At 43.8% G+C, this 13,132-nt stretch overlaps 1 protein-coding gene across 1 annotated transcript in view; it reads left to right on the top strand.

Annotated features, from left to right (window-relative positions):
- Nucleotides 1-4,931: 4,931 nt before the first annotated feature.
- LOC115206470 (seizure protein 6) overlaps nucleotides 4,932-13,132 on the top strand; it is a 136,012-nt gene continuing 127,811 nt past the window's right edge. The window contains exon 1 of the mRNA XM_029773505.1: nucleotides 4,932-5,294. Coding sequence (XP_029629365.1) covers nucleotides 5,222-5,294 — 73 coding nt within the window. The 5' untranslated portion in view covers nucleotides 4,932-5,221. The remainder of the gene's footprint in view (nucleotides 5,295-13,132) is intronic.

Here is a 13,132-nt window from a genome sequence, read left to right as displayed (position 1 = left end):
GGAAGGAGGGAGGAGGTGAGGGTGGTGGAGAAGAATGTATCTCTGGGGAAGGAGGGAGGAGGTGAGGGTGGTGGAGAAGAATGTATCCCTGGGGAAGGAGGGAGGAGGTGAGGGTGGTGGAGAAGAATGTATCCCCAGAGAAGGAGGGAGGAGGTGGGGGTGGTGGAGAAGAATGTATCCCTGGGGAAGGAGGGAGGAGGTGGGGGTGGTGGAGAAGAATGTGTCCCCAGAGAAGGAGGGTGGCGGTTTAGTTTAGTTTATGAGGATCCCCATTAGCTACTGCACATGCAGCAGCTACTCTTCCTGGGGTCCTCATAAAACATACAAATGCATGACAAACTACAGAACAGTAACAGAAAAGAACAACATAAAATATTACATTACATTCAAAATAAAACATGTAATAATCCAAGTAATACTGGCACCAAATGGTGGGGGTGGTGGAGATGAATGTGTCCCTGGGGAAGGAGGGTGGATGTGGGGGTGGTGGAGAGGAATGTATCCTGGGGAAGGAGGGTGGAGGTGGGGGTGGTGGAGAGGAATGTGTCCCCGGGGAAGGAGGGTGGATGTGGGGGTGGTGGAGAGGAATGTGTCCCCAGGGAAGGAGGGTGGAGGTGGGGGTGGTGGAGATGAATGTGTCCCCAGGGAAGGAGGGTGGAGGTGGGGGTGGTGGAGAGGAATGTGTCCCCGGGGAAGGAGGGTGGAGGTGGGGGTGGTGGAGATGAATGTGTCCCCAGGGAAGGAGGGTGGAGGTGGGGGTGGTGGAGATGAATGTGTCCCCAGGGAAGGAGGGTGGAGGTGGGGGTGGTGGAGATGAATGTGTCCCCAGGGAAGGAGGGTGGAGGTGGGGGTGGTGGAGATGAATGTGTCCCCAGGGAAGGAGGGTGGAGGTGGGGGTGGTGGAGATGAATGTGTCCCCAGGGAAGGAGGGTGGAGGTGGGGGTGGTGGAGAGGAATGTGTCCCCGGGGAAGGAGGGTGGAGGTGGGGGTGGTGGAGATGAATGTGTCCCCAGGGAAGGAGGGTGGAGGTGGGGGTGGTGGAGATGAATGTGTCCCCAGGGAAGGAGGGTGGAGGTGGGGGTGGTGGAGATGAATGTGTCCCCAGGGAAGGAGGGTGGAGGTGGGGGCGGTGGCCGGAGGAGAGCCAGAGGATGATGATCTGTGTCTGTGGCCTTGTGTCTTTTCCTTCTTTTTCCAACTCTAGATCAGAGACAGGGGACTCCAGACAGTTCCTCTCTCTTGACTAATAGCATTGTGACAACAAGGTTGGTGAGGGGAGTCTTGGGTATGCAGGTCACACCTGGTCAAGGTGCAGTCAGTCTGCCTCGCGCTGAGAGAGGGGAAAATTACCAGGGCGCTCTTCACTGAGCAGAGCATAGTTGGAATTTTCAAACAGCGGAAATTCTTAATGGATTAAAAACTAGCTGTGGATATTGCATACGAATTGTTGGAATATGTCCCTTTAAAGTCTTTATTTAATAATCTATTTCTAACTAATGGATGAACAACATAACAAAAGCAATTGGTACATGATATTCTATGACCAGAAATATCTCAAAACCCTAATGATTCCCTCTGTCTCACCTTGATATATTGTGTACAGACTTCGTATTGCACTTAGCAAGCAGGCCGTGTCTGTAGTGAGGCATAAAGAAAACTAGTTATGTATCCCACATAGCATATCATGCTGAATAAAACCTTGATTAGATTGCTTTTTATCTCTTTTTCCCTTATTCCCTTGTTGTACCAGACAGGCTGTGCAGCCAGAATATCTTCATCAGGAAGGAAGCGCCTGGGGATCTATCCTTGGGGCAGAATGGAAATGAATTCAGGGGATGGATGTCTAATAGAGCTGGCAAGGACACTTTCCTTATTAAGACAAATAAGCCCCTGAAGGTGGAGAGATGCTTTAATATAGGAGGAAGGGAAGAGGGGATGAGTGGGGAGGGGAGAAGTTGGGGAGGGAGGGAGGGAGGGAGGGGAGGGGAGGGGAGGAAGGGAGGAGTGGGGGAGGGTAGGGGGAGAGGAGGTATTTTGTGCCAGTATTACTTAGATTACTCTCATTTTGCATTTAATTAAATAATGTGTAGCCAATGAGGTGAGATAATTAGTGTTACTTGCAGGAGGGAGTATAAGGATCTGATTTATTTATTGGATAATATAACACAAGGCCTACTTTTGTAGTTGGTCACCCAGTCGTAGGTCAACCCTATGATCTAAAAAGCAATCAAGTCCAAAACCTTGGATATGTACGGTTTCTCACTCCTAGATTTTTGCAGCCTTTCATCCCAGCACACAATGACGAGCTTATAGTGTATGTATTTGGCTGATTTGATTTGCTGTTCCAATAGCTGCTGTCTACGCTGGGACAGTAAGTGACAGTGTGATTGGCAGACTCTGAATGGAGAGGAAATGAGGGAGAGCGTAGGATTTCAGCAGAACCAGAGCAGAGCAACATCTAAAGACAGCTAACTCGCTGAGCACAGAGCTAAACCATGACTGGCACAATACGATCTGTGGCTTATTAGATTCCTCAAGACATTACACAAATTGACAAAGAGACAACTCTTTTTGTGGAAGAAGCCTCATACAGGAAAGGATTGTAGAAGCTACAGTACTTAAATGTATCAGATGCTATGAAATAAGATTTCACTCTTGTGCATAATTTTAAGACAGTATGAATGCAATTATTCATGCAGTCATCTTTTGATTATAATCATATTGGTATTATTTGAGTATGCATGACCATATTTGTTTACAGTGTGTGTGTGTGTGTGTGTGTGTGTGTGTGTGTGTGTGTGTGTGTGTGTGTGTGTGTGTGTGTGTGTGTGTGTGTGTGTCACGTCCTGACCAGTATAATGGGTTATTTGTTATTGTAGTTTGGTCAGGACGTGGCAGGGGTGTGTTTGTTTTGTGTTGTCAGGGTTTTTGGGTTGTGTTCTATGTTTCTAGTTTTTCTATTTCTATGTCTAGTTTATTGTTTTGACCTTCAATTGGAGGCAGCTGTTCCTCGTTGCCTCTAATTGAAGGTCCTATTTAGTAGGGCTGTTTTTTCATGGGTTTTTGTGGGTAGTTGTTCTTTGTATAGCCTAGGAGCCTTACAGGACTGTTTTGTCGTTGTTTTTGTATACGTGTTTATTTTTGTTTTCCTTCTTCAATAAAAAGAAAAGATGAGTATACACGTTCCCGCTGCGTTTTGGTCCAATCCCTACGACGCCCGTGACAGTGTGTGTGTATGCAGGGCTCTCTTGCGAAAGAGGACTTGGCCAGTAACTGAAAGGTTGCTGGTTCAAATCCCCAAGCTGACTAAGTGAAAATAATATGTTGATGTGCCCATGAGCAAGGCAATTAACCCCGATTGCTCCTGTAAGTCACCCTGGATAAGTGTCTGACAGAAGACATTAATGTAAAATAGGTTTGCCTTGCTTTACTACAACTGAGAGTGATGAGCACTGAACAAGAGTGGCCCACTGTGCTGACAGAGCAGACTCTGGGTAACTGGTCTCACTGGCTACATCACTGGCTGTATCTGAATGGTACCTTACTCACTATATAATGCACTACTTTAAACTAGAGCCCATAGGGTTATGTCCAAAGTAGTACACTAGATAGGGAATAGGGTGCCATTTCAGTCACAACTACTGTCTTAGTTTGCAGCTCTGATGCACCTTAGTTCTGGTTCCGTCCTCCCAGCATGTGTCGACCCTCAGCTATCGATTGTCTCACCATGAGAATGATGTCAACAACATTGTGTGGTATGGTGTTTTTACTGAGACAACATTACAATCCAAACAAACAAATGTATGCTGTGTCTCAAAGTAGCTTCTGGCATAGAAACTAGATTTAAATTCTCAATGCTGGCCTTGTATACCAAATAAACTATAAGGATTCACACACACACACACACACACACACACACACACACACACACACACACACACACACACACACACACACACACACACACACACACACACACACACACACGCACACACACAAAAGCCTGGAAAAACAAATCCAATGTGAGGCAAGACTGTCATACACATGAAGAGTTTTAGAGATTAAAGTCTTCAAATGATTTCCCTCTATTTAGCCATAATTACCAGTTTCATTAACAGGCTTTGAATGGTCATGAATCTGAACCAGTGCGCCCAGTGTGTGGTCCCACAAACAGCAAAGAGGTTTCAGGAGAAAGAAAGCACATCCCCCCAGAAACCGATACACTCCAAGAGGAAACACACAGTGGAGAGGCGACCTGCATTACCATTTAATCAATAGTATTCCCAATATCTTAGCACTGGCAGCATCACTTAACAATTCTATATTCTGTCCATAAACCCCTCTGTCTACTGCCATGTTTGATTTGAACGTGTTGCTCTCTCTCTCGTGCACATGTAGCTATTTCCAGAGTGCAACATACTAATGAGAAATAACTCACTGTATAGGTCATATCTGTAAAATATGTTTTTCAAAACTTTAGATTTTCTTCTCCAAAAACTTTTCGAATGTTGGTATAATAACCCAGACATAAAAGTGTTGAAGGAGTGATTATGGTGAAATGTTTATTTTTCGAGTTGGTTGTCTTGAAACTCCAAATACGAATACTTTTTCACTAATAACACAAACAACCTATTTAGAGTTCTACGTGTAGGAGCAATATGATGTTTTCATTGCAATGTTAGTGCTGCAGCGTGCCTGTTAACAAGACTGTTAGCGTTCACAATCATTGTTAGTGAGTTTGTAATGGATTGGAAACGGCTGTAATCGATTTGTCTATTGATGTTGTTATCAAAGTTAAGGAACTGAACACAGCCATCGCCATACGAAGGTCATTTACACGAGGGCAGTATTACATTATGTACGGCAACGATACAAACTTTCCACAGTGCCGAATTCAGTTGTTCCAGTTGCTGTCGCTAGGAGCTGTCCGCGGTGCTGAAACGACGATGGTGAGCTGACTTGAAGAAAGAGAACAGCATACCCAACGAGAAATCGACTTAGCGAGCGTTGGAATTGAACAGTCTCTGTCTATCTGCTGATAACGACATCAGGACATAGCTCTCATAAGAGTGGAGCGCCCGTGCTGCGCAGTGTGCGATCCCGAGGTCTCACCGCAAGTGGCGTTTGCAGAGCACGAGCAGTCTCTATTTCATTTTAAGGAAAAGTGTTGATCCCAAGGACATTCCTTTCTGTTAGCAGAGGACCGCTACTGAAAGGAAGCATGAGTGCGGCACGAGATTACATAGTCGTTATGATGGTTCTCTTTGCAATGATGACGGACATAGGCGCTGAAGGTAAGATGCTCAATCATATAACGGAAGGCTATTTGGTCGCTTGTGCACATGTGTATTGCAATGCAATTCTGTTTCCGAACCGCCGGTGTTATCTTGCCACTGTATCCAATTATGTGTGACTCTTTTTGTTGGTAGGCCATCTGGGAAACTACAGATGAAGATGTGTTTGTGGGAGGTCAGTCACAGTTGGCTATCGGTCGTGTTTCGTCCTATACTGAGGTTTAAATGGTCCCCTTACCGCAATTCTTCTCAAAGAACTCATGTGGAGAAGAGGATATATCGTTTATTAACGGCAGATGTTGTAGCCTACTATTATAGTGTTAGGCTATATTATAGTGTTAGGCTATATTATAGTGTTAGGCTATATTATAGTGTTAGGCTATATTATAGTGTTAGGCTATATTATAGTGTTAGGCTATATTATAGCGTTAGGCTATATTATAGCGTTAGGCTATATTATAGCGTTAGGCTATATTATAGCGTTAGGCTATATTATAGCGTTAGGCTATATTATAGCGTTAGGCTATATTATAGCGTTAGGCTATATTATAGCGTTAGGCTATATTATAGTGTTAGGCTATATTATAGCGTTAGGCTATATTATAGTGTTAGGCTATATTATAGTGTTAGGCTATATTATAGCGTTAGGCTATATTATAGCGTTAGGCTATATTATAGTGTTAGGCTATATTATAGTGTTAGGCTATATTATAGCGTTAGGCTATATTATAGCGTTAGGCTATATTATAGCGTTAGGCTATATTATAGTGTTAGGCTATATTATAGTGTTAGGCTATATTATAGGGTTAGGCTATATTATAGCGTTAGGCTATATTATAGCGTTAGGCTATATTATAGTGTTAGGCTATATTATAGCGTTAGGCTATATTATAGTGTTAGGCTATATTATAGTGTTAGGCTATATTATAGCGTTAGGCTATATTATAGCGTTAGGCTATATTATAGTGTTAGGCTATATTATAGTGTTAGGCTATATTATAGTGTTAGGCTATATTATAGTGTTAGGCTATATTATAGCGTTAGGCGATACAGTAGCCTATGTATTGCCTGCAATGAAGAATTCACCACAAGCCATACTAATTGCAACTGGCTATCCGGTTAGTTAAACACATTCATTTCATTTATTTTAAAAAGTTATACATTAACTAGTGATGGTAATTTAGAAATCATTTAAGCAAATTCCAAATCCAAACTTTAAATAATTCTAAGTATTGTAAAAACTTAAACAATCGTAGACTAATAAAGTGTGGTAAACTTATCTTAATTTGTGTCAAATATCATGTCCTTTGAAGTGTATTTTAATCGGTAATCATTATAGGCCCATATATAACCTACATGGATGGAAAATGTAATTAATTCTTGCTTGGCAGTGGGCCAATCATTTTTAATAATTCATGAATATCGTGTCAACGTCTATCTCATATTTTAAGAAATGTGTTCAAAGGAGATCTAATCATGAAATAACATGTATATTAGTTCTAAGAACGTTGGAACGCTGCACTATTCCTGCCTTTGATTTGACAACATTACTGAATAAAGTACTATCTTATTGAAAATCCTCGAGCTGCGCACTGTATGGGTGGGTGGGGGGGAGGGGGTTAGGTTAGGATAGTTTGGAATAAATAAACCTATAAAGACAACCAGACAATATTTTCTTGGCCTGCATCTGATAATTCTACCCACATAAATATTTGTTAAAAGGTTGGTCTTGACTTGCACCCACGGTGTACTTCACACGAGTCTCACGTAAGCATGCATGTCACACAACGTCGATCATGGCAGACCCATCATACATGTACAGTATGTCCAATCTGCAGAATATGTTTGCTTCTGTTTTTTACCCCATATTTGAGTGCCCCTGTGCAGGGCTGGAACCTATTACATTTCAGTTTGTGTCACATCAGGAAGGTTTGAAATTCCAATTAAATAATACAAATTCTAATTGAAGATAAATACTGTGCAATATTTAAATAATTGGTCTTTCAATTCATATCCTGAATTTACTGAGAGAAAAAAATGATTTTGAGTAGATGTTTAATAGAATACAACAGTATGAACAAAGGAAGAAAAAGGGAGGTATCTATGTTGTGGGAAAAGATGGCAGACTTTGGCAGAATCATGCACATATTTATTTGATAAAGTAATACATCAACCTATTATAACCCCAATTTATACAGCTTTTTTGATCCACGAATACATATCCGATATTATACAGACTAATAGCTATTAAACGGCTCCGTCTTGCCTGCAGCTGGGAAACCTGGCCCCAGAGGGAATGTTCATATTCTGCATTGATCCCACATCACAGTATCAGCCTGACCTTTTGACCTCAGAAGTCCTGTCCTTATCAGTCACCTTCTATTGAACCTCTGAAGCTGCACTTTACTGCAGAACAGAAGCACCTGTAAAAGCACTCTAGCTAATGTGAGGCTCCATCAATCCAGTTTGAGCACTGAGCGAGAGGCTCAGTGAGCTAAAAGCTGGAGCCCATATTAAATTGATAGCATTGTGCTGTGCTAAAAATGGGTGACAAATTGATGAAGAATAGGTGAGGGTAAATATAGGTTGACTTAAGGTTGGTCAGTAATCCTTCATCTTTTTTTGTTGTTGAATCAAACAAGTAAACTGAGTGTACAAAACATTAAGAACACCAGGTGAATCCACGTGAAAGCTATGATCCCTTATTGATGTCACTTGCTAAATCCACTTCAATCAGTGTAGATGAAGGGGAGGAGACAGGTTAAAGAAGGATTTTTAAGCCTTGAGACAATTGAGACATGGATTGTGTATGTGTGTCATCCAGAGGGTGAATGGGCAAGACAAAATATTGAAGTGTCTTTGAACAGGGTATGGTAGTAGGAGCCAGGCGCACCGGTTTGAGTGTGTCAAGAACTGCAACACTGCTGGGTTTTTCAAGCTCAACAGTTTCCTGCGTGTGTCAACAATGGTCCACCACCCAAAGGACATCCAGCCAACTTGACACAACTGTGGGAATCATTGGTGTCAACATGGGCCAGCATCCCTGTGGAACGCTTTCAAGACCTTGTAGAGTCTATGCCTCAATGAACTGAGGCTGTTCTGAGGGCAAATGGGGATTGCAACTTAATATTAGGAAGGTGTTCCTAATATGTTGTACCCTGAGTGTATTTACAATCTGTCCATAGATATAGTTAATCTCATAGGCTGCATTAATTGAGGGCGGGATGCAAAAGCCTGCGTAGTTGTGTGTCAGGGGCTCTAACGTCAACATGCTGTTCCACAGCACATTGTGTGTTTCCACTGGTTTTATGCTGTGTTTGTGAGAATCATAGGGGAGGAAGACGTTTGTGTCTGCTCACAGCGAGAAGGCATAACCCCTGCTACTCCTTTCTAATTATAATGAAAATTACAATACAATCTCAGCGCTATCATTGATAGTGCAGGGTGCTGTGTCTTTATTGGCCGATAGGGGGCACATGAGGCCAGTGATGCTGCCGCTTTTGAGCGTCCCCTCTTGATATGGTCCTCAGGGTGGACTGTAATCATAATGGGAACAGGAGAGAATCAGTTCCCTCTCCCAGGAACATCCTATTCCTCTCTGCCCGTTATACTGTCCCTGTGCGACGGATCCCTGTGCTCGCACACTTCCCACAACTCTCCGGCACCACGAAGTATGAGTGGGAGGACAGTGGACTGGAAAGGGGAGTTTTGATCTTATTTTATTAGCATCTCTTTTAGTCCTCATTTGGACTAATCTTCTAAGAGTCCTTAAACATGAAAATACAATTTATTATACGATCACATTTTCACATATAACACACTGTTACAAGCAGACATAATACACTGACATATTGACCAGATAAATACTCTAACTGTCTGAAAGTATAGATTGATTCCTTCATCTACCATAGTCCCACACAACCTTCCAATATATTATATTGTAATGGTTCTAAAATATTGTTTGAATTTATATATTGAAAGTTTTCTGGTTTGCTCAGATACATTATTCAATTTCTTTATTGCTCTAAATCAAAATGTTATTTTGCCTATTTCTCTTTTCTGTCTGGATAACACAGATTGTGGACAATCTGTTCCTGGTATTTTGTGAATGTCTGCCTCTGACTAACTGAATACTGTTGTGAATAGAGTTTGACCGTTTTAAATGAAATAAGCCTGTTCTTTTCAATTATCTTGTTGCTTGATGACCAACCAAGAGCATTGAGCATGACTACAACAGAAGAACCATATCTCCACCTTAAAAAATCCTTGCTGCTTTGTTCTGTGCAATCTGCAGCCTCCTAATTGAACTTGCTGATGCATGTCCCCAGACCACAGAACAGTAGTTCACCTGACTGCCAATTAATGCTTGGGTTGTTTGCTTAAGAATCTTTCCCAGTAAATATTTAGCTATCCTTCTGATCATGCATAAAGTTATTATTATTTTTTTTTACATAGATGAGTTATTTGAGACGACCTTGATAAGCAGTTGTCTAGCTGCACTCCCAATAGTTTGGTTTCTGCCACTTCCTCAATTTGTACTCCTCCCATACTTAATTGTATCCCATGCTGTGTTGGCCTTTTCCTGGTGGAACAGACCAACATAACCTTGGTTTTCTTGGTGTTCAAAACAAGTTTGTTCTGGCAAACCCACTCCCTGATATTTCCAAGATGTACTTGTAGAGCTTGCTGTACCTGTGAAACTGATTGTCTTGCTGTATAAATTGTAGTATCATCTGCAAATATAGTAGCTTGAGTTTCAGATAAGGCATAAGGAAGGTTGTTGGTATATATTAAATAGTGGCCCAAGGCAGCTGCCCTGCGATATTCCACAGTTTAAAAGGGGAAGAAAATGAACCATTGATATAGGTGGACTGTTTCCTGTCAGTTAGATATGACTGCACCCAATTCAATGCTGTTCCTTAACATAATGCAATAATCTTGTCAAAATTATTTCATGATCCACTAAATCAAATTCTGCACTAAAATCTAAAAATAGTACACTCACAAACCTGCCATTATTCATAGCATTGAGGCACTGGTCAGTCATGTCAACCAATGCAGTGGTAGTGGAATGGTTGTTGCGATAAGCATGCTGATTAGCTGTAATCAGACCATTCTTTTCCATCTACTCCTATATTTGTCTACTCACAATACCCTCCAATATCTTACTGAGTGAAGGGAACAGACTGATTGGTCGACTATTGGCAGGAGTAATGGGTTCTTTGCTGTCTTCGGGGTTGGACACAGTTTAGCATGCTTCCATACATTTGCAAATGTCCCCTTTTCCAGTGACCAATTAAATCTGTATTTCAGTGGAGCTGAAATCTGGGGAGCATTATAGCAAAGTAAAAAGCAGCAAAATGATTGACAATATCAGCTGTTTTTGTTGTTGTTCTCCCATCAACATCCACACTAGATGGGAATGATGAAATAGATGTACCAAGTAATGTCTGTGAGCTTTGGGGTCCCGCTCTGTCTGTTTTCTCCATATTGATGCCCTGATAAAAAACCTAGCCTAGCGCTGAGCTAGATGGCTGGAGGGCTGGGGGTCTGGAGGGCTGGTGGTCTGGCGGTCTGGAGAGCCGGGGGGCTGGGGGCTGGAGGTTACGAGGGCTGGAGAGCTAGGGGTCTGGATGTTTGGAGGGCTGGAGGGCTGAAGGGCTGGGGATCTGGAGGGCTGGCGGTCTGGAGGGCTGGTGGTGTGGAGGTCTGGAGGGCTGGCGGTCTGGAGGGCTGGTGGTGTGGAGGTCTGGAGGGCTGGCGGTGTGGAGGTCTGGAGGGCTGGTGGTGTGGAGGTCTGGAGGGCTGGTGGTGTGGAGGTCTGGAGGGCTGGCGGTCTGGAGGGCTGGTGGTGTGGAGGTCTGGAGGGCTGGTGGTGTGGAGGTCTGGAGGGCTGGCGGTCTGGAGGGCTGGTGGTGTGGAGGTCTGGAGGGCTGGCGGTCTGGAGGGCTGGTGGTGTGGAGGTCTGGAGGGCTGGTGGTGTGGAGGTCTGGAGGGCTGGTGGTGTGGAGGTCTGGAGGGCTGGTGGTGTGGAGGTCTGGAGGGTTGGCGGTCTGGAGGGCTGGTGGTGTGGAGGTCTGGAGGGTTGGCGGTCTGGAGGGCTGGTGGTGTGGAGGTCTGGAGGGCTGGTGGTGTGGAGGTCTGGAGGGCTGGTGGTGTGGAGGTCGGGAGGGCTGGTGGTGTGGAGGGCTGGTGGTGTGGAGGTCTGGAGGGCTGGCGGTCTGGAGGGCTGGCGGTCTGGAGGGCTGGTGGTGTGGAGGTCTGGAGGGCTGGCGGTCTGGAGGGCTGGTGGTGTGGAGGTCTGGAGGGCTGGTGGTGTGGAGGTCTGGAGGGCTGGTGGTGTGGAGGTCTGGAGGCGACTCCCTGCACTGCCATCTCTGTCATCTACTGACACAGGTCTGATAGAAGATTATTACGGCTAGCTGAGAGAGAGAGAGAGAGAGAGAGAGAGAGAGAGAGAGAGAGAGAGAGCGAGAGAGAGAGAGAGAGAGCGAGAGCGAGAGAGCTGAGACAAATGGCTGGTGCAGGAAAGACTGGCTATAGCTAGAAAAACATCAAACACATCCACACACACACATGCACACCCTTGGAGTACACACACACATGGAAACACACACGCATGTACACAAAAATGAATCCTCCTGTTTTAACTTATTGAATCGAGTAGATCTGAACACAGAAAAATGTTAATGTGATGTAGTGAATTGAACAAAAGCGCCCGCCCATATTCCCCGTTGGTATCTGTGTGGGCGCAGAGCACAGCTTTTCATTTTCAATGATCAATTACCCCAGACAACCATATGTGGGCGGAAGGGTAGGTTTGAGAACAAGCTTTTGTGTGTGTGTGTGTGTGTTTGTAAAAGCAAGAAGAATCAGTTTGAGCGATGATACATTTTCCAGATTTGAAGTCGTTGTCAATCACTCTGTATTGCAATATTAGAACAAGTGTCATCAATCTAAAGCCATGTGTGATGTCTGAGGCTTGGCACACAGAGTCCAATTATGAAGGCCTCATTTTTGCTGTCTTTTATGTTTTATTAAGTTAAGCTTTCCATGTTGGAGCTCTTAGCTTGACCTGAATATGCCACTACCACTACTTTCTTCTAATTGTAGTGGTTGTTTTTCTCCCTATAGCACGCAAACACTGCATCTGTCTGTGTGTGTGTGTATGCATGCAAACACACACACACACGCTTGCAAGGAGAAATCATAATCGAGCTCTGCTCAGCTTTTTTAGCTCCCCCCTAATTACTGGCTATTAAAAATCTGCGCCCCCGTTTATACAGCCCTCTTCTAAGCTTGTCTTTAAGAGTAACATTTTACTGCCATTCATGTTATATAAAAGAGTACGAATATAGATCTTGGAGGTTGTGATGAGAGGTGATGTTTTAGAAAGAGTATTTCTCATCGTCCGAGAGGATGCCACGTTCCTTGACACGCTGCAGCTGGTGTAGATATTGTAGTGAAGATGACAGACTTTTTATGAAAACGATCAAGGCACAAGGTGAGACCGAGATGCAGACACAGGAGGCAGATGGTTGGAGTCTTACAATGTTTATTAATCCAAAGGGGTAGGCAAGAGAATGGTCGTGTACAGGTAAAAGGTCAAAACCAGTTCAGAGTCCAATAGGTACCGAAGGGCAGGCAGATTCAAGGTCAGGGCAGGCAGGATGATCAGGCAGGTGGGAAAGTAGTCCAGAGTCAGGCATTGGTCAAAACCAGGAAGACTATCAAAAGAGAATAGAAAAGGAGTATGGGAAAAACACGCTGGTTGACTTGACTAAACATACAAGATGAACTGGCACAGAGAGACAGGAAACACAGGGATAAATACACTG

Source organism: Salmo trutta, chromosome 13 (assembly GCF_901001165.1).
Source record: "Salmo trutta chromosome 13, fSalTru1.1, whole genome shotgun sequence".
NCBI classification, from domain to species: Eukaryota; Metazoa; Chordata; class Actinopteri; order Salmoniformes; family Salmonidae; genus Salmo; species Salmo trutta.
This window is presented reverse-complemented; position numbering and strand designations above follow the sequence as displayed.